General features: G+C 47.4%; 2 protein-coding genes across 2 annotated transcripts; one reads left to right on the plus strand and one right to left on the minus strand.

Annotated features, from left to right (window-relative positions):
- Positions 1 to 15,805: 15,805 nt before the first annotated feature.
- On the plus strand, positions 15,806 to 16,500 carry LOC136499709 (uncharacterized). Its single transcript, XM_066495268.1, has 2 exons — positions 15,806 to 16,030; positions 16,117 to 16,500. Exons 1-2 carry the CDS (start codon positions 15,806 to 15,808, stop codon positions 16,498 to 16,500), a joined length of 609 nt encoding a protein of 202 aa, XP_066351365.1.
- Positions 16,501 to 21,730: 5,230 nt separating this feature from the next.
- LOC136499710 (uncharacterized) lies at positions 21,731 to 22,033 on the minus strand. The gene has a single exon (XM_066495269.1). It carries the CDS (start codon positions 22,031 to 22,033, stop codon positions 21,731 to 21,733), a length of 303 nt encoding a protein of 100 aa, XP_066351366.1.

The raw sequence follows: 22,033 nt of genomic DNA on the forward strand, positions 1-22,033 counted from the left end.
GGGTAGTGCTAGTCACTAAAACACCTTAGCTACACTTAGGTTAACAAAAGGAACCTTGTTCATGAAGGCCACATTTCATGATCAAGCACTTAAGTGATATTTCATGTGTTGACCTGAATAGCTATATGAGTGACTACTACATGAAATGCTTAAATGACCTTGCAAATTGTTTTAACATGCTTAGGATATCATTAGGAACAACTTTGGTATTTAGTGCTAGGGCTAGTTTGGTCATTTAGCCATGGTTTGAATGTGTATCATGATTTCAAAGTGACATGTTTGGCCAAAGTTGAACTAGGTGTTAGGGACCTTGCATGGAGGAGTTCACTAAAGCAAAGTTGTAGTATTTGACATAAGGAACAACTTTTATTTTTGGGTCATTGATTGATTCAGCTCCTAACATGCTTGAATGGGTCCCACAAAAACCAGCAAAACCAAGATTTCATTACTTAACGAAATTTTCTAAGTCCTTTTTACAATGGCAGTTGACAGGCTCACCTTTGGACTGATTTTTCTCCCTATCTATTGCGAATTAGAAGAAGGTTTCTTAAGAGATATTGTAGATGGTACATAGAGGTACAAGTTTGTTAATTATGGTTTTCGATTTCGTAGCACGGTTTAAGTGAACGAACGCCGTCAAAACTGGCTGTCAGGCGTCCATCGCGGTGTCTGAATCGGCTGTTCGGCTGTCTTCGGTGGCTGACCGTTGCCAGGACAGAGCCGCCGCGTGGAGCCAGCGGCTGGCCGCGCGTCGCCGGCGTCCTGCCCCGCGCGGCAGAGCCAGGCCCAGGCCGCCTTTATCACACGCAGCGCTCGCCCGCTCCCACCCCGAGTCCCAATTTTCATTTTCGCGGCCTCCATCGCTCACCCGCAGCCGCCATCGTAGCCCAGGAGCGCCGCCGACGCCATTGCCAGCGCCAGCTCTCCCTCGTCACCCCTCTGTCACCACAGTAGCCACGTAGTGCCCCCTCAGTCCCACCGTGCCTGTATTGCCAGCCGTAGAAGCACGGTAAGCTCCCGTGCCATGTGCGGTCCTCGCCGGTGCTCCGCCGCCGCAACCGTTGTCGTAGCCGCACCGACTCCGACCTCCATTCGCTGAGTTAGTTGGTAAAATGGCTTCGTCGTAGCTCGTTTATACTTGGCCGGACCTCCTTTCAAGCCTTCACGGCCAACTTCGGCACCTTGCCGTCGTTCCGCCCGCCGTGCCATCGTAGCCGCCCGCCATGGTCACCGGTGATGAGCTTCGATGCTCCTTCTAGCCGTGCGAAGGCCACCATCGGGTGCGGGTGGATGAGTAGACCATGTAGGCGTAGTCGATACCACCGGCAAGTTCACCGGCGACGAGCTAGGGCCGTGCCGCGTCGAACGGCACTGCCTCCCCTGTTTCCAGTCGCTGACAAGCGGGCCCGGCTGACCGGTGGGCCCCGGTTGCCAGTGACTGGTATTAGAAAGCTAGTTCATTCTTTTCAGATTTAAACCCTAATTTCATGTGTTTTGTTATTTTTGTATCTTTAGTTTGGTAGCTCCAAAAATTGTGAAATAAATATGATTGTGTTGCTTAGGAAGTGTAGTATTTAGTAAAAATATGTTCTTGGCTTCAACAGTAGAAATTTCTGGAGATTTAAATAAGGATTTGAAATGTGCTTTTGAATGCATTCAAATTTGTTTATTTTATATCTAGAGTTCCTGTGCTCCAAAAATTATGAAATTTTTGTGGTAGGCTATTCTTGTCATACATGAGCTTGGATAAAAATTTGAGGACCAGTGCATGTGTAGATCTATAGTTATAGATTTTTCTTTTATAAATAGTTAATCCTTGCATGAATTTTTATAAATTAATTATGAGTCCAAAATTCATGAAATTTATTGGAGGTGATACTAGTACCATATGGATGTTAAGAAAAATAAGAAATCTGTTGCTTGACACTTTTCAATAGGATTTTCCATTTATGCTATTTCAAGCCTTGCTTCCTTATCATTTTTGTATAGAATGTTCTACTTAGTAAAATAACATGAAATTTTTATAGTAGTCCTTTGATAGCATTAGTAAGGCTCTGTAAATTTTTGAGAATTTATTAAGCACATCTGATATATATTTATTATTTAACCTAGATATCTAAATAAAATAATAAAGGCAATTTAATAAATAGTTTGGGCTTCACCATTATATCATCTTAACTGTAATTGGTATGCTTACACTGTTGGTAGGTTCTAGTTTGTCAAATTTGGAATGATTACATAAAGTAGAAGTATTCTTACTTTATATTGCATGTTAAATCGTTTCCGGACTGATTCTAGAATGTGATGAGTTACATGTTGAAACTAATGTAGACTGTAAAAATGGTTAATAACAAAGTTGTAGAGAATTTGATAAGCTTTCCAGAAAGTCTAGGATCACTATTTTTGGATTTGTAGAACTCCAGTTATGAGTGAAACAAGTAGCTGCTGGTTGTGGCATAGTCGATGCATTGTAGAAATAGTTAAGTAGTAATCGAGAAGAGATATGCACCTACTCAAACAACGCGATGCACTTGTTAACATATATGCATTCGTAATACTTATACCATACTCATACATCTAGGATCGGAGGAAGAGATCACGTTGCTGGAATTCGAAGAAGCAGAGGAAGGGAACCCGCAGGAGGATCCGCAAGCCGCAGCTCCCGAAGGCGTAGAGCAGAACTCTGCAGAGCTTCCGGAGTGCCCTGACCATCGCCCTACTTCCTTTCTGCGAGGCAAGCCCTGGAGCATTATAAGTCTCCCAGTAATTTACAAATGTTTACTTACGTATTTATGATTGATGCATTAGGTATAAGAGTTGAATGAAACCACTTGATGCATGTACATTCCTTGTCCAGATATTAACCCTTTAAGCGGTATAGGTCCAGGATCGAATATATGCTTAGCCATGCTTAGACCGGTAGAAGTCGGGTGATGTCCTGTCACCTGCGAGAGATAGGTGGATACCGGAGCACGGTTGGTTATATCTGCTATCGTGGAACAAAACCATGTGGTAAAAATAAATTGAGACCGGATGGGAAGTCGATAGAGAAGCAACAAGACATAGAGGTCTTGGGTGTGGATTAATCCCCGTCTGTGTCGATTAAGGACCGTACCGTTGTTGGCACTTCTGACAAGATTGAACGCATGCCTCTCACTTAGCTGGCCGGATAACTCGTTCCGACCGCGAAGCCGAGTAATTCAACTCAGGCCGGGAACCGTTCTGTTGTGCGCTCCTTCCGGGGAACGATCAGACTGAGCCCAAGGGCAGGCTTGGCCTAAGCATCTTGGCATCTGGTGTTCCAGATTGTGCGGCGCGGTATGGACCCGCGAAATGTGTACCTGAGTTGTACCAAAGGTGACCTAAGGCTATCGTGGCTGGTAGACCTGGGTTTGTGTTAGGAATAAATTCCCAGCTGGTTGAAATCGATTCGAATTGCCGTCTCTCCCGGATAGTGAGAAACTTGGCTAGTCCCAACATCGTAGCAACTATATTATGAAACATGATGGTTCAAATGAATATAGAATTACAATACTTGCTATGGTTACTATTGTATGATTCTAAATAATATATCACATGTCTGGCATAGGATAGTTGCTAATCTAGAAATGGATAGTTACAATTAACTTGATAAAAGAATCACAATTGTACAACGGTTAATTGCCTTTTTCGCAAAATGTTGTCAAGTTACGTCCACTTATACAGCCTTGCATAATCCTTGGAGTCATTTTATTTCTGGTTCATGACGGGTAAGTCTAGCTGAGTACCTTCTCGTACTCAGGGTTTATTTTCCCATTGTTGCAGATGGCACTGTGTATCATGGTTATTGCAAGAGTTGCTTCTATCCCGCTGTGGATGAGGAGTAAGCCTTGGGCAGGCTTCTTTAGTAATTCCTATCTTTGCTTTTGTGGACCGTGATCTGGCTTGGCACTGTATCAAACTACGTTGGAAACTTTATCTTCGAACTTATTTGCTTCCGCTTTATTTATCAAACTCAGTTTGTAATAACTTTTTATTCGTACTCTGATGATGAAAAGTATCTGCAAACTTTATGTAATATGTGGCATGTATGTTGAATCCTGTACGATCTTGGTTGTTGTAAATCATTTATCGAGACCCGTCGTGGTACTCGACGGACTACCGGGTTTATATGGATTCAAGTATGACAGTGCGACCGCTTGCGGATTGCCATTGTACTTGTATTCTTATAAATTGGTCGGTTCTGCGACAGCTGGTATCAGAGCAGGATTCAACGTTAATTGTCACAAGTGTATTTAAAACAAAAGTTTTTGTGTTCCAAAAACCCTTCTCTAGCGACTAATAGTTATTTAATAGGTATTTGAAATCTAAAGTGTGCCAATGATCACTTTCCTTATGCCCAGATTAAGGACTATTAGGTGGCTATTTAAGTACTAACATGGGGGGTTTTTACTTCGTCGTCCAAACGGCGTGCTATAGTATGGATGCCATTCACTTGAGTGGTAATGTATGGATCAAATGCCTCTACGCCAAGGTAAGATGAGTGTATGACCGCAAGATGTGAGCGTGCGGTCGGGAAGAGTTAGCTTTGGTACGGCTATGTATGCATGCTTGCATGTGTACATGGTACATATTTAATTATGGGTTTAAATTATTGTTGGGTAGATTGATACGGAAGTATATGTATGGGGATACATATATGAAAGTATTTACAATTACATTCTGCATATTTCATTATGGGTTTAGGGCTGAAATGAAATTTTATGCAGGTACACTAACAACGAAACATGTAGTTCGATTAGTTACGATCTATATGAGAGAACATATGTATACCACCGTGTCTACCGTTAGAAACAAATTTTTCCTAAGTTTGTAAGGACGTACGGAACGAGCATGCATCATGTTAAATTACCATTCACAAAACTACATGGTTCCTCCCCTTATAAAATTCTTACTCGGTTATGTAACTCTTATCCATTATGGCATTGTCTCACCAAGGGTACATGTTAATGGTGCAGATGGCACGCACCAAGTAGACTGCTCGCAGGTCCACCGGAGGCAGAGCTCCTAGCCGTTAGCTTGCTCCACGTACCCGTCAACGTCACACGTTCCTTGGAGAGTTTGGGATGCTTACACTCTTGTGGAGAGTGCTCAGCTATGTAGGTTATCCTGATGGAATGGAACCCCGCTACTTCTGGGCGAATGAGTGGTTAGGAGAAGGTCTCTTAGTTACTGTGGAGGCCATTGTCCGTCCCCGAGGTGACGATTCTGAGTGGACAGGTTGGTGTTATGAGTCGACTGGCAGGACTGCTGAAGAAGCAGCTGGCAGGGCAGCCTTTGGGATCCTGAGGGATATCATGGATCGTTTTCCTCAGGAGCTAGCAGCCGCTTTGGTTGGAGTCTTTCCAAGAGGTAATCCCTCCACTGACTCATGGCAGCAGGCAAGAGGAAGACCCTTGGAAATTGGTGCAGCAGAAGGGCAGAACAGCGATAACCCTTCCATGAGCGCCATGTTCGTAGTGATGAGAGTGTTAGATGGAGTTGGAGGTAGCCTCAGACATGTGTCTGGTGCTCTTGGTCATGCCCGTGAAGACCGACGTCAACTTTAGAGGGAGCACGACGCCGAGATAGAGAGGCTCACTGAAGAAATGACTCGGTTAACTCACCAGCGAAATGCAGCTTGGTCTAGGGAAGATGTCCTGAGGGCTCGACAGTTTGAGCTAGGACAGCAGCTGGCCAATGCGGAAGAATACAACGATAATCTGCATGAAGAGGTTCATCTACTGCACAATCAGCTCCACCCTTATGTACCGCCTGGAGCCGCAGAAATGGATCTAGAAGGGTACGAGGAAGAAGGAGAAGTGGCACCTGAAGAAGAAGTAGAACCTGGGGAAGGAGATGATTCTGCGTCTGACCTCAATAGTGATCATGATGAAGATTAGATCGCCTAGCGTGTAGTGGGAAGACTAATGTATCACCTTGATTTATGTAATGGACCTGTAGTTCCAAGTTGGCATTAGTAACCAGACTATCATGTAATGTTAATCGCACGTTTGGGTAAACGTCAATGCAATTCCAGTTCCTTGTCGGTAATCACGCTTTAAATTGCATGCGTTATGAGCACGATAAGTGGTCAAATTGGCGATGTCATGTTGTGAGAATGAATTATTATGCCTCTGTTTTTATTGTGCTTTTGAGAATTTTCTCCAGTAATTTCAGTTTGGCATGAGTACCTAATTCATCTGTAATCTTTTGGCATCGACCAATAATCGCTTATTGTTGCAACTTCGCAGATGACGCGCACCCGTGCTGGAGCTAGTAGCAGCCAGGATGGCAACCAGGATGACTTGCCACCCCCACCGCCACCATCTGCTCAGGAATTCTTTACCCAGTTCCTAGGAAGCCAAAGGACAATGGAGGAAGCTTTGCGCCTCATCGCGCAAAACACTGCTCGTGGCCACCCACAGCAACCAGGGGCCGAACCAAATCAGCACAGTTCATTCAAGGAGTTTCTGGACACGAAGCCTCTGATCTTCAAGGTGGCTGAGGAACCACTGCAGGCCGATGAGTGGCTAAATACCATCGAGCAGAAATTTCATCTACTAAGGGTCACCGAACACCTGAAAGCAGAATATGCTTCTCATCAATTGCAAGGACCAGCAGGAATTTGGTGGACGCACTTCCTGTCGTCTCTGCCTGCTGATGCGAGAGTGACCTGGGATCAGTTCAAGCTAGCTTTTAGGGGACACCATATTCCCCCGGGCCTGATGCGCATGAAAGCAGCCGAATTTATGAGGCTCACTCAGGGAACAAAGTCACTCACAGAATATATGCACGCATTCAACAACTTGTCAAGATATGCTCCAAGTTTCGTGGATACTGAAGAGAAAAAGATTGAGAGTTTCAAGCGAGGTCTAGGTACCAAATTAATGAAGACGATGGCAAATTCTAGATGTGCCACGTATAATGAGTTTATTAGTGATGCCTTGACCCAAGAAAACCACAACAACCTACATGCAGTTGCTAAGGGTCGCAAGAGGGCATATGAGGCCGGTGCATTCGGATCTTTCCAGTCAAAAGCGCCTATCGCAGTTAGGCCACCATTCCATCCACCTGCATCCAAGTTCAGGCCTCCACCATCGAAAGCTCAGAATAACAAGCCACAGAAACCGTTTCGTAAGGCGTTCACTATTGCCCTACCAAAAGGAAATGGAAATCAGGACAGCTCCATCGGATTCAGGAGTAATCAACCTTGTTTCAACTGCAACCAACTGGGTCATTGGTCCAAGGAGTGCCCCCACCCCAAGAGGAATAGCAACTCAAATCAGAACAATCAGAGGCAGGTGAATGCCAGGGCACGTCAGGGACAAGTGCATTATACCGCTGTGGAGGAAGTGCCCACCGGGGAAGTTGTCACGGCTGGCATGTTTCTCGTCAACAAACATCCCGCAGTTGTTTTATTTGACTCGGGAGCTTCTCATTCATTTATGAGTCAAGCATTTGCATCTAGACATGATCAAGAAATTATAGAAGTAAGTAAAGGGGGTTTTAACATAAGTTCAGTAGGGGGTACTGTTACTACCAAAAAGATAGTAAAAAATGTACTCATCTTGATACAAGGGAGAGAGTACACAACAGATTTGATAATATTGCCGGGGTTGTCGATAAGTGTAATCTTAGGCATGAATTGGATGAAGGATCATGGTGTTCTTATTGACACTAGCACCCATACTATTATGTTGAGAGAACCCATGGGAGGGAATGCTTTTCTAGTTCCACTCTCCCACGATTTCGAACCCCAACATTTAGCCTGTGCTATCCAAGCCACCACCATATGTGATATTCCAGTGGTTTGTGAGTTTCCGGATGTATTTCCAGAGGAATTACCAGGTCTACCACCGGATAGGGACGTGGAATTTAAGATTGAATTAGTGCCAGGTACCGCACCCATATCCAGAAGGCCCTATAGAATGCCACCCAATGAGTTAACAGAACTTAAAGTTCAATTGCAAGATCTATTGGACAAAGGTCTTATCCAACCTAGCTCATCTCCGTGGGGATGCCCAGCATTGTTTGTGAAAAAGAAGGATAAGTCACTGAGAATGTGTGTAGATTACAGACCACTCAATGCTGTGACCATCAAGAACAAATATCCATTGCCCCGCATTGACATCTTGTTCGATCAACTAGCGAAGGCAAAGGTATTCTCCAAAATTGACTTGAGATCGGGGTACCATCAGATAAAGATCAGACCGGAGGATATACCTAAAACCGCTTTCTCTACTAGGTACGGCTTATACGAGTATTTGGTTGTCTTTCGGACTAACAAATGCCCCAGCCTATTTTATGTACCTAATGAACTCGGTATTCATGCCCGAACTGGATAAGTTCGTGGTCGTGTTTATCGATGACATATTGATTTATTCAGAAAATGAGTCAGATCATGAAGAACATCTGAGGATTGTCCTATCCAGATTGAGGGAGCATAAGCTATATGCCAAGTTTAGCAAATGTGAATTTTGGATGAGCAAAGTACCTTTCTTAGGTCACATTTTATCGAGAGATGGAATCTCAGTAGACCCATCAAAAGTACAAGAGGTCATGGAGTGGAAAGCCCCAACTTCGGTTCATGAAGTTCAGAGTTTTCTAGGGTTAGCAGGATACTATCGTCGGTTTATTCTAGATTTCTCAAAAATAGCTAAGCCTATGACTAGACTACTTCAGAAGGATGAGAAATACAAATGGACACCAGAATGTGAAACCGCTTTTCACACCCTTAGAACTTTGTTGACCACAGCACCTGTGCTAGCACAACCAGACATTGAAAAGCCTTTTGATGTATTTTGTGATGCATCAGGAATAGGTTTGGGATGTGTGCTTATGCAAGAAGGGAGAGTAATTGCATATGCCTCTCGGCAATTGAGGAAACATGAAGTCAACTATCCTACACATGATTTGGAACTGGCAGCCGTTGTCCATGCATTAAAGATATGGAGACATTACTTGTTGGGCAATGTATGTCATATCTATACTGACCACAAAAGCCTCAAGTATATCTTTACCTAGCCAGAACTGAACATGAGACAACGTAGATGGTTGGAATTGATTAAGGACTATAATTTGGAAGTGCATTACCATCCGGGTAAAGCAAATATAGTAGCTGATGCACTTAGTCGGAAGTCCCATTGCAACACTATGGAAGCACTATTGGAAGATGGATTCAACTTGCTACATCCTACTGTACTACACAATATCACAATTAGTTGTTCGCTTGAGGGCAAAATCATAGAACTACAGCAGACAGATGTAGGAATAAGTCACATCAAGAGAAAAATGCAAGAGCAAGAAACCAAACATTTTAGATTGGACGAAAGAGGTGTATTATGTTTTGAGGACCGACTAGTGGTGCCAAAAGACCGTGAGCTAAGGAATCAAATTTTAGAAGAAGCTCACTCGTCCAAATTGTCTATCCACCCGGGTAGTAGTAAAATGTATCAAGATCTAAGAACCCGTTTTTGGTGGACTAAGATGAAGAAAGAGATCGCAGCCTATGTTGCTAGGTGTGATAACTACAGTAGAGTGAAAGCCGTCCACATGAAAACTGCTGGATTACTTCAGCCATTGCCTATTCCAGGATGGAAATAGGAGGAAATCAGCATGGACTTTATCACAGGCCTTCCAACAACGCCACAAGGTCACGATTCAATCTGGGTCATTGTTGATCGTCTTACCAAGTCAGCACACTTTATACCCGTGAACACGCGGTATATAGTTGGGAAATACGCTGAGATATACGTATCCTAGATTGTGAGATTGCATGGAGTACCCAGGACCATAATCTCAGATAGAGGACCATAGTTCATAGCTCGTTTCTGGGAACACTTACACCAAGCTTTGGGAACCAAGCTAATCAGAAGTTCAGCTTATCATCCGCAAACTTCAGGACAGACAGAGAGAGTAAACCAAATCCTAGAAGATTTACTTAGAGCTTGTGTTATATCTTCAAAAGGTTCATGGGAGAAATGGTTACCTTTAGCTGAATTCTCCTATAACAACAGTTATCAAGCGAGTATCAAAATGGCTCCATTTGAAGCCTTGTATGGCAGAAAGTGCAGAACTCCATTGAATTGGATTAAGCCCGGTGAAAGGAGATATTTTGGTATTGATTTTGTCAATGAAGCCGAAGAACAAGTACGTATCATCCAACAACACATGAAGGCAGCTCAATCAAGACAGAAGAGTTATGCCGATAGAAGAAGAAGACCACTAACTTTTGAAGTAGGTGACTATGTGTACTTAAGAGTATCACCCATGAAAGGTGTGAAGAGATTTGGGATGAAAAGGAAGCTTTCACCAAGATATGTAGGACCATACAAAATTTTGGAACGAAAAGGAAATGTTGCGTATAAGCTACAACTACCACCAGAGATGAGTGCAATCTTTGATGTGTTCCATGTTTCTCAGCTAAAGAAATGTCTTCGAGTACCGGAAGAAGCGATTACACCCACCAACGTGCAGCTTCAATCGGATTTGACCTATGAAGAAAAGCCAATTCGAGTAGTAGAAGAGATGGAGAGAGTAACAAGGAGTAAGATCATTAAGTTTTATAAGGTGGTGTGGAACAATCATAGTGAACAAGATGCTACGTGGGAAAGAGAAGATTATCTGCAAGAAGTTTATCCCGCCGTTTTCCAAGAATGGTAGGCCTTGCAAATCTCGGGACGAGATTTTTATAAGGGGGAGGGGCTGTAACACCTCGGGTGTTAGCCTTGCATAACTTGACTTGCATAACATGAGCATGAGCATCAAGCATTCATAAATCATCATTTACAATTGAAACATTTGATCGAAACATATGAAACATTACTTGTTATCTCGTGTTTCTTAGAACATATGCATATGATCATGTACAAATGAATGCAAGTGGGTAGTGCTAGTCACTAAAACACCTTAGCTACACTTAGGTTAACAAAAGGAACCTTGTTCATGAAGGCCACATTTCATGATCAAGCACTTAAGTGATATTTCATGTGTTGACCTGAATAGCTATATGAGTGACTACTACATGAAATGCTTAAATGACCTTGCAAATTGTTTTAACATGCTTAGGATATCATTAGGAACAACTTTGGTATTTAGTGCTAGGGCTAGTTTGGTCATTTAGCCATGGTTTGAATGTGTATCATGATTTCAAAGTGACATGTTTGGCCAAAGTTGAACTAGGTGTTAGGGACCTTGCATGGAGGAGTTCACTAAAGCAAAGTTGTAGTATTTGACATAAGGAACAACTTTTATTTTTGGGTCATTGATTGATTCAGCTCCTAACATGCTTGAATGGGTCCCACAAAAACCAGCAAAACCAAGATTTCATTACTTAACGAAATTTTCTAAGTCCTTTTTACAATGGCAGTTGACAGGCTCAACTTTGGACTGATTTTTCTCCCTATCTATTGCGAATTAGAAGAAGGTTTCTTAAGAGATATTGTAGATGGTACATAGAGGTACAAGTTTGTTAATTATGGTTTTCGATTTCGTAGCATGGTTTAAGTGAACGAACGCCGTCAAAACTGGCTGTCAGGCGTCCATCGCGGTGTCTGAATCGGCTGATCGGCTGTCTTCGGTGGCTGACCGTTGCCAGGACAGAGCCGCCGCGTGGAGCCAGCGGCTGGCCGCGCGTCGCCGGCGTCCTGCCCCGCGCGGCAGAGCCAGGCCCAGGCCGCCTTTATCACACGCAGCGCTCGCCCGCTCCCACCCTGAGTCCCAATTTTCATTTTCGCGGCCTCCATCGCTCACCCGCAGCCGCCATCGTAGCCCAGGAGCGCCGCCGACGCCATTGCCGGCGCCAGCTCTCCCTCGTCGCCCCTCTGTCACCACAGTAGCCACGTAGTGCCCCCTCAGTCCCACCGTGCCTGTATTGCCAGCCGTAGAAGCACGGTAAGTTCCCGTGCCACGTGCGGTCCTCGCCGGTGCTCCGCCGTCGCAACCGTCGTCGTAGCCGCACCGACTCCGACCTCCATTCGCTGAGTTAGTTGGTAAAATGGCTTCGTCGTAGCTCGTTTATACTTGGCCAGACCTCCTTTCGAGCCTTCACGGCCAACTTCGGCACCTTGCCGTCGTTCCGCCCACCGTGCCATCGTAGCCGCCCGCCATGGTCGCCGGTGATGAGCTTCGGTGCTCCTTCTAGCCGTGCGAAGGCCACCATCGGGTGCGGGTGGATGAGTAGACCATGTAGGCGTAGTCGATACCACCGGCAAGTTCACCGGCGACGAGCTAGGGCCGTGCCGCGTCGAACGGCACCGCCTCCCCTGTTTCCAGTCGCTGACAAGCGGGCCCGGCTGACCGGTGGGCCCCGGTTGCCAGTGACTGGTATTAGAAAGCTAGTTCATTCTTTTCAGATTTAAACCCTAATTTCATGTGTTTTGTTATTTTTGTATCTTTAGTTTTGTAGCTCCAAAAATTGTGAAATAAATATGATTGTGTTGCTTAGAAAGTGTAGTATTTAGTAAAAATATGTTCTTGGCTTCAACAGTAGAAATTTCTGGAGATTTAAATAAGGATTTGAAATGTGCTTTTGAATGCATTCAAAATTGTTTATTTTATATCTAGAGTTCCTGTGCTCCAAAAATTATGAAATTTTTGTGGTAGGCTATTCTTGTCATACATGAGCTTGGATAAAAATTTGAGGACCAGTGCATGTGTAGATCTATAGTTATAGATTTTTCTTTTATAAATAGTTAATCCTTGAATGAATTTTTATAAATTAATTATGAGTCCAAAATTCATGAAATTTATTGGAGGTGATACTAGTACCATATGGATGTTAAGAAAAATAAGAAATCTGTTGCTTGACACTTTTCATAGGATTTTCCATTTATGCTATTTCAAGCCTTGCTTCCTTATCATTTTTGTATAGAATGTTCTACTTAGTAAAATAACATGAAATTTTTATAGTAGTCCTTTGATAGCATTAGTAAGGCTCTGTAAATTTTTGAGAATTTATTAAGCACATCTGATATATATTTATTATTTAACCTAGATATCTAAATAAAATAATAGAGGCAATTTAATAAATAGTTTGGGCTTCACCATTATATCATCTTAACTGTAATTGGTATGCTTACACTGTTGGTAGGTTCTAGTTTGTCAAATTTGAAATGATTACATAAAGTAGAAGTATTCTTACTTTATATTGCATGTTAAATCGTTTCCGGACTGATTCTAGAATGTGATGAGTTACATGTTGAAACTAATGTAGACTGTAAAAATGGTTAATAACAAAGTTGTAGAGAATTTGATAAGCTTTCCAGAAAGTCCAGGATCACTATTTTTGGATTTGTAGAACTCCAGTTATGAGTGAAACAAGTAGCTGCTGGTTGTGGCATAGTCGATGCATTGTAGAAATAGTTAAGTAGTAATCGAGAAGAGATATGCACCTACTCAAACAACGCGATGCACTTGTTAACATATATGCATTCGTAATACTTATACCATACTCATACATCTAGGATCGGAGGAAGAGATCACGTTGCTAGAATTCGAAGAAGTAGAGGAAGGGAACCCGCAGGAGGATCCGCAAGCCGCAGCTCCCGAAGGCGTAGAGCAGAACCCTGCAGAGCTTCCGGAGTGCCCTGACCATCGCCCTACTTCCTTTCTGTGAGGCAAGCCCCGGAGCATTATAAGTCTCCCAGTAATTTACAAATGTTTACTTACGTATTTATAATTGATGCATTAGGTATAAGAGTTGAATGAAACCACTTGATGCATGTACATTCCTTGTCCAGATATTAACCCTTTAAGCGGTATAGGTCCAGGATCGAATATATGCTTAGCCATGCTTAGACCGGTAGAAGTTGGGTGATGTCCTGTCACCTGCGAGAGATAGGTGGATACCGGAGCACGGTTGGCTATATCTGCTATCGTGGAACAGAACCATGTGGTAAAAATAAATTGAGACCAGACGGGAAGTCGATAGAGAAGCAACAAGACATGGAGGTCTTGGGTGTGGATTTATCCCCGTCTATGTCGATTAAGGACCGTACCGTTGTTGGCACTTCTGACAAGATTGAACGCATGCCTCTCACTTAGCTGGCCGGATAACTCGTTCCGACCGCGAAGCTGAGTAATTCAACTCAGGCCGGGAACCGTTCTGTTGTGCGCTCCTTCCGGGGAACGATCAGACTGAGCCCAAGGGCAGGCTTGGCCTGAGCATCCTGGCATCTAGTGTTCCAGATTGTGCGGCGCGGTACGGACCCGCAAAATGTGTACCTGAGTTGTACCAAAGGTGACCTAAGGCTATCGTGGCTGGTAGACCTGGGTTTGTGTTAGGAATAAATTCCCAGCTGGTTGAAATCGATTCGAATTGCCGTCTCTCCCGGATAGTGAGAAACTTGGCTAGTCCCAACATCGTAGCAACTATATTATGAAACATGATGGTTCAAATGAATATGGAATTACAATACTTGCTATGGTTACTATTGTATGATTCTAAATAATATATCACATGTCTGGCACAGGATAGTTGCTAATCTAGAAATGGATAGTTACAATTAACTTGATAAAAGAATCACAATTGTACAACGGTTAATTGCCTTTTTCGCAAAATGTTGTCAAGTTACGTCCACTTATACAGCCTTGCATAATCCTTGGAGTCATTTTATTTCTGGTTCATGACGGGTAAGTCTAGCTGAGTACCTTCTCGTACTCAGGGTTTATTTTCCCATTGTTGCAGATGGCACTGTGTATCATGGTTATTGCAAGAGTTGCTTCTGTCCCGCTGTGGATGAGGAGTAAGCCTTGGGCAGGCTTCTTTAGTAATTCCTATCTTTGCTTTTGTGGACCGTGATCTGGCTTGGCACTGTATCAAACTACGTTGGAAACTTTATCTTCGAACTTATTTGCTTTCGCTTTGTTTATCAAACTTAGTTTGTAATAACTTTTTATTCGTACTCTGATGATGAAAAGTATCTGCGAACTTTATGTAATATGTGGCATGTATGTTGAATCCTGTACGATCTTGGTTGTTGTAAATCGTTTATCGAGACCCATCGTGGTACTCGACGGACTACCGGGTTTATATGGATTCAAGTATGACAGTGCGACCGCTTGCGGATTGCCATTGTACTTGTATTCTTATAAATTGGTCAGTTCTGCGACATTCCATTGCCGGAGGGTGCTGCCACTGATGGCTCAGCAACAGCGCCTGTTTGAGATGACACCGGACGAGCCGATCGATGGCGTCTGGATGTCTGCCATCGCCCTCTCCAATGAGGAGATTCTACATCGGGTGAGAGAGATGGTGGAGGGGTGGCTAAGGAGTAGTGGTCTATCCCCATTCCTGATGCGCCCATCGTGGGGGTACCTCTCTCTGCTAAGCCATGCGCCACTGCGGCCCCTGAGGCCTCCTTGCTCCTTGCATTTTCCTGTTCCCTTATTTGCGTTCACCGTTCCTGCGGGGAATGAGGGATGTGCGAGCCTCCCCACCACCCATTCCTAAGGATGCAGAGCAGCGGGCAGTGAACAGGGCACATGCCAAGGCGCAGAAGAAGCGGAAGGATGCTGAGGAGGCAAGGTGCAAGAGGAAAAACCTTGAGCGTGAAGAGCTAGAGAAATGTCGCTAGCAGCCCGTCCCCATCACCGTCATTGTCGGATTCGTCGAGCGATGATGATGAGGGCGAGGCGGGGCGGGGCACCTTGGACCATCTCCCTAATGTCAGGGGGATGGCGCCCGAGGCGTTGGTGAATAGCTCGACATTTCTAGGAGGAGGAGGGGGGACGCCTCAGAGCCAGCGATCGCCTGCCCCAGGGCCAAGGCCAACATGCCCGAGGCATGAGCATTAGGGAAGCGCGCCGTCAGCCCGGTGGGCTCGATGGTGGAGATGGAGCAGGTGGTGGTGGGGGTGACGCAACCACCTCCGCAGAGGGTCGAGGGGGCGTCGGAGTCCGGCGAGGGCCGATCGGCACCGGCGGACACGGGGGCCGTGCCACCGCTGCCACCACCGCTGTTGTAGAGGCCGAGGGACATAGTGCAGAAGAGGTTGTGTCCCCATTCAAGGTAAGTGCTTTGTCAGTGGAGTTGCAGCATTTCTCGCTTGTTCTTTGGCCGTATGCTAACCCTGTGAGTGCTTTGTCTTTAGCTAGAAGCGTCAGGTGGAAGCGCCTGCCTTGGCTCCACGTAAGGCGCTCAAGGTGAGCACCAGCTCCCACACCCAATGGGTGGTGGAGGCGCAAGCTACCATAGAGCGTGGCGCGGTGTCGTCTAGGGCCGACCTGAAGGAGCCGGTCGCCCAAGGAGAGGCTACCGAGGTGGCCACGAAGCAAGCGGGGGAGGAGGCGCCTATGCCCTACGAGGCTGAGGCCCGCGTGTCAGATGAAGCTGAGGCGCCCCCAGTCGCTGAGGCCACCAAGGGCGAGGCCGAGGCCCCTAGGACCTTTGAGGCTGAAGCAACAGAGGCTGAGGCTCCTAGGACCACCGAGGCCAAGGTGGCAGAGGCTGGCGTGGGCGTGGCGAAGCCGGCAGCCTAGGATATGGAGACGGAGGCAGGGCAAGCTATAGTACCGCCCTTGGTCCAAGACCCACTATCGTTGTAGGGAAGCGCCTAGGAGGTGGAGGTCCATTCGATCTCCTCCAACGATACTTCCTAGGGAAAGGAGGTGGCGGGCGCCGAGGCAGCTAGCACCATGGAGCAACTAGCTCTAACCTCGAGCGAGGGGAGCTCGGCTCTTGTCCGGGTACAACCTGAGCCCTGCAGGTGGGATAGCCCACGTGTCTTGTGGCGGAGCTGGGATGACCCTGAGGGGGAGCCTCTGTTCGCCCTCGAGGACACGGCCGAGGGGGGCGCTAGGGCTCCTTCGAGCAATTCTGCTAGCTGGCGGAGCGGTCGCTGTGGACAGCGCTGTCCGTCGTGGCTGACGATCTGTCCGGCATCGCCTAGGTGCACGCTTTCTTTTTTCATGCTATGTCGTCTTTTCCCAAGTTTTCTTGTAGTGCTTGATGTTTGTTCTACCTATCTAGGAGCTCGAGGCCTGGTCCCTTGGGAAGTCATTGTTCCTCCGGCGGGAGAGGGGCATCTAGGACCAGCTCCAATAGCAGAAGGACCTGCTCGCCAAGGCCAACGAGCTTCTATCGGCGTGAAGCACGGAGGTGGAGGACCTCCGCCTTCGCTGTGCTAACATGAGGGCCGAGGCGGCCACGGCTCGGGAGCAGGCTGCCCCTTTGGCAGCGTGGATCAAGGAGCTAGAGGAGGAGTTGACCCGGGTGGCCAGTGAGCAGGACACCTTCAGGTCCTGGGCCAAACAAGCGGAGGTCTCTACCAAGGCCGTCGCTGGGCAGCTGGGGGTGGAGCAGGGCATGCACCTACTGACAAAAGGTGCCTTGGTGGAGGCCCTCAAGGTGGCCAAGGCCTCTCGGGTCGAGGTCCAAAGCTGGAAAGAGAAAGCCGAGGGTGAGTCCCGTAGACCTTCGCCCTTGTTCGGCTTATTTCCTTTTGTGCTTAACCCCATCTCATTTGTCTTGGCGCAGGGTTAGAGAAGGAGGTCTCTCGGGCAGCTGAGGCCTGCGTTGAAGTGCAGGTGGTGCTCGAGGCTGAGATCCAGGAGCACAACACGCTACAGAGCGCCGCCCATACCACCTACGAGGCCCTGAAGGTTGGGGTGTCGAGCCAAGCAGCTCCCTCGGGAGCCGTTTGATAGCGTTGAGCGGCTGAGTCTGCGAGTGGCTCTGGGGGGTGCTACACATAGGTGTCAAGCACACCCTGGCTGTTGTCTCCTCGCACTCTGCTAGCGTCAACCTTGAGGTCATTAGCGATGGTTACGTCTTGGCTGAGGATGACGAGGAGGCCGAGGAGGAGGTCATGAGGCTGACAGAGGCGGCTGAGGCCCCCGGCATGGTGCTGGCCAAGCTATTCGAAGAGGAGGTGGTTCCTCCTGCACCGACCGCTGATGCTGGCGACCCTGAGTTCTGACCTGGGCCAAAGGGGCCATGTAAATGGATTAGGATTATTATTGTACTGTAACGCTTATGGTCGTCGAGGCATTTTTTAAAGTACTTATGCGTCTATGCTTTTTAATTGTTTTTTATTGTATTTCGAAGCCTCTGCCCTCTGTCTCGTCTCTGAACATATCAGTTGCAAGAAACTTCATCGGAGCCTAGGCTGCCTCTTAGGCAAAGGGTGATGAGGGAGTTGCTGTAGCCCAGAGGTGTAGGCCGTCTCGTGGCTCGGTCGGCCTTTTGGCCTTAAGACAGACTTTTGGTCCTTAGGTTTTTTACAATTGATTTGTCAGAGCACGCTAGAGAGTTTGATGTAGAAATGTTTTTGAAAAACGACTAAAAAATGGTGCCTAGGACTTAGGGGGGGTCCCCCTTCTAGTCCCCGAGGGAGGCTCGGTTCTATAGAGGCAGAGCTGAGTCTTGTTCGAGCCCTATGGTGGGCACCTCTATAGAGGCAGAGCCGAGTCTCCCTTGTAGCATTATCGTAACGCTGATCCCCCATCGATAGGTTCAGGGGGTTTCTCGAAAAATTAGAATAACTAAAGAACGCTTCTTTATTGTATTTTGAGAAACAATATATACAATGCTTGGAAATTTAAGGGTAGAAGCGACGTAGCTATTCTATGTTCCAAGCATTGGTGAGGATTTTGCCCTTCTCGTTGGCTAGCTTGTAGGTCCTAGGCTTTAGCACTTGGGCGACGATGTACGGCCCTTCCCATGGTGGGGTCAGCTTGTGGCGGCCAGCACTAGGTCGCCCACTTTTAGGTCTCAGCCTCGAATGCATCGGGCTTGATAGCGTCGTAGGGCTTGCTGGTACTTGGTTGAGTGTAGTAGCACAATGTCTTGGGCTTCCTCTAGTTGGTCGAGGGCATCCTCATGGGCAGTGCGGTTGCTTTGCTCGTTGTAGGCCTGTAGCCTCGGGGAACCGTACTCCAAGTTAGTGAGGAGGATGGCCTCAGCTCCATAGACCAAGAAGAATGGTGTGAACCCCGTGGCTTGGCTCGGTGTGTTCCTCAGGCTCTAGATGACCGATAGGAGTTCGGCAAGCCATTTCTTGCCAAATTTCTTCAACCGATTGTATATTCTTGGCTTGAGGCCTTGTAGGATCATGCCGTTGGCATGTTCTACTTGGCCGTTTGTCCTAGGGTGTCCTACGGCTGACCAGGCCACACGGATGTGGTGGTCATCATAGAACATCAGGAACTTGTGGCCGGTGAATTGTGTCCCATTATCAGTGATGATGGTGTTTGGAACCCTGAACCTATGGATGATATCAGTGAAGAACAGCACCGCTTGCTCGGATTTGATTCGATTGATTAGACGAGCCTCGATCCACTTGGAGAACTTATCGATCGCTACCAGCAAATGGGTATAGCCCCCGAGGGCCTTCTGCAGAGGCCCAACCATGTCGAGCCCCCACACGACGAATGGCCATGTGATGGGGATGGTTTGGAGGGCTTGGGCCGGGAGGTGCATCTGCTGTGCATAGTACTGACATCCCTCGTAGGAGCGTACCAGCTTGGTGGCGTCAGCAATCGCCGTTGGCCAGTAGAACCCTTGGCGGAAGGCATTTCCGACGAGCGTCCGAGGCATTGCATTGTGCCTGTAGGCTCCTGCACACAAGTCCCAAAGTAGGGCTTGGCCTGCCTCGGTGATGATGCATCGTTGGAGGAAGCCAGATGGGCTTTGCCTATACAACTCACCATTGCTGAGGATGCAAGTTTTGGCTCGTCGCGCAAGCCATCGAGCTTTGGTCCTGTCTACAGGAAGCTCTCCTTGAACGAGGCAATCAAGGAACAGGGCTCACCTATTCATGCCCTGGTTGGCCTTGGGAGGCTCCGCATTGATTTCCATGACCTCGGGCTCCGCCGAAGGGGTCTTGGTGACGGAGGGGGCCTCGGGCCCTACGGTGGGCTCGACCGGTGGGCCCTCTTCCACCGTCGAGGCGTAGTCGATGGAAGGCTTGTGGAGGTCTCTGGCAAAGATGTTCAGGGGGGCCAGGGCCCACACTGACACCATCTTTGCCAGTTCATCCACGGCCTCGTTGATTTTTCGCGCAATGTGATTGAGTTCGAGACCGTCGAACTTGTCTTCTAGGCAACGTACCAACTTGCAGTACGCCTCCATTTTGGGGTCATGATAGTTCGACTCCTTCATCACTTAATCGACGACAAGCTATGAATCACCCCGTATGTCGAGACGTCGTGCTCCAAGTTCAATGGCGATCTGCAAGCCATTGATGAGGGCTTCATACTCGGCTGTGTTGTTGGAGGCGACAAAGTGGAGCCGAATCATGTAGCGCATGTGCACTCCGAGGGGTGAGACGAAGAGCAGACCCATGCCTGCCCTGGCCTTCATCAAGGACCCATCAAAGTACATGGTCCAGCATTTCGCCTAGATTTGAGCAGGTGGTAGTTGGGTGTCGGTCCACTCAGCCACAAAATCGGCCAAGACCTAAGATTTAATCACTTTCTGAGGCGCAAAAGACAGGGCTTCCCCCATGAGTTCCACGGCCCACTTGGCTATTCTACCCAAGGCATCCTGGTTCTGGATTATCTCTCTTGGGGGGAAAGACGTCACCACGGTCACCGGGTGGGACTCGAAGTAGTGACGTAGCTTGCATCGAGCCAAGACTATGGCGTAGATCAACTTCTGGATGTGGGGGTAGCGTGTCTTAGCCTTCGAGAGCACCTCGCTGATGAAGTAAACAGGTCGTTGGATGGGTAAGGCATGTCCCTCTTCCTGTCTTTCGACCACTACGGACGCGCTGACCACTTGAGTCATTGTGGTGACATAGAGCAAGAGGGCCTCGCCCTTGGTTAGCGGCACTAGGACAGGAGGATTGGAGAGCAGTGCCTTGAGCTTGGTGAGGGCTTCTTTGGCCTTGGGGGTCCAGGAAAGCGTTTAGATTTTCTTAAGAGGTGGTACAGAGGCAAGCCTTTTTCACCAAGGCACGAGTTGAAGCGGCTCAGGGCCGCAAGGCATCCCATAACCCTCTGCACCCCCTTGAGGTCTCGGATTGGTCCCATGTTGGTCACGGCTGAGACCTTCTCTGGGTTGGCCTCGATGTCGTGCTCCGAGACTATGAATCCCAAGAGCATGCCTTGGGGGACCCCGAAGACACACTTCTCGAGGTTGAGCTTGATGCCCTTCTCTCTGAGGCATTTGAAGGCAATCTCTAGGTCATCGACGAGATCACTAGCCTTTCTAGACTTGACCACGACATCGTCCACATAGGCCTCGATAGTTTGCCTGATGTGCTCACCAAAGACCTAGGTCATGCACCGCTGGTATGTGGCCCCTGCATTTCTGAGGCCGAATGGCATAGTCACATAGCAGTAAATGCCGAATGGGGTGATGAAAGAAGTCACGAGCTGGTCGGATTCTTTCATCTTGATTTGATGGTAACCGGAATACGCATCGAGGTAATGGGAAAGGGACTTTTGGACACGCTTTATTCAAACCAGTGTAGTCTACACACATCCTCCACTTCCCATTTTTCTTCTTAACTAATACAGGATTAGCTAACTACTCTGGATGGGACACTTCCTTGATGAACCTGGCCACCAAAAGCTTCTGCACCTCCTCATCGATGGCCCTATGCTTTTCCTCGTCGAATCGGCGTAGACGTTGCTTCACCGGTCTAGAGCCAGCCTAGATGTCCAAGGCATGCTCGGCGACCTCCCTCGGTATGCCCGACATGTCTGAGGGACTCCACGCGAATACATCGGCATTCACATGGAGAAAGTTGACGAGCACGACCTCCTATTTTATGTTGAGGGTGGCGCTAATCCTCAGCGCCCGGTCGTCGGAGCCAATGGGGTCGACCGGGACAAGCTTGACGGCCTCCGCGGGCTCAAAAGTCCCGGCACGATGCTTGGAGTCGGGTGCCTCGCTACCAAGTTGGTCGAGGTTGAAGATGAGGGCCTTGGCCTCCACGAGAGCCTTGGCATACTCGATGCATTCGACGTCGCAGTCGTATACATGCTTGTACGTGGACTCGACAGTGATGACGTCGTTGGGGCTAGGCATCTTGAACTTGAGGTAGGCGTAGTTGGGGATCGCCAT

The sequence above is a fragment of the Miscanthus floridulus genome, chromosome 13 (genome assembly GCF_019320115.1).
Source record: "Miscanthus floridulus cultivar M001 chromosome 13, ASM1932011v1, whole genome shotgun sequence".
NCBI lineage: Eukaryota > Viridiplantae > Streptophyta > Magnoliopsida > Poales > Poaceae > Miscanthus > Miscanthus floridulus.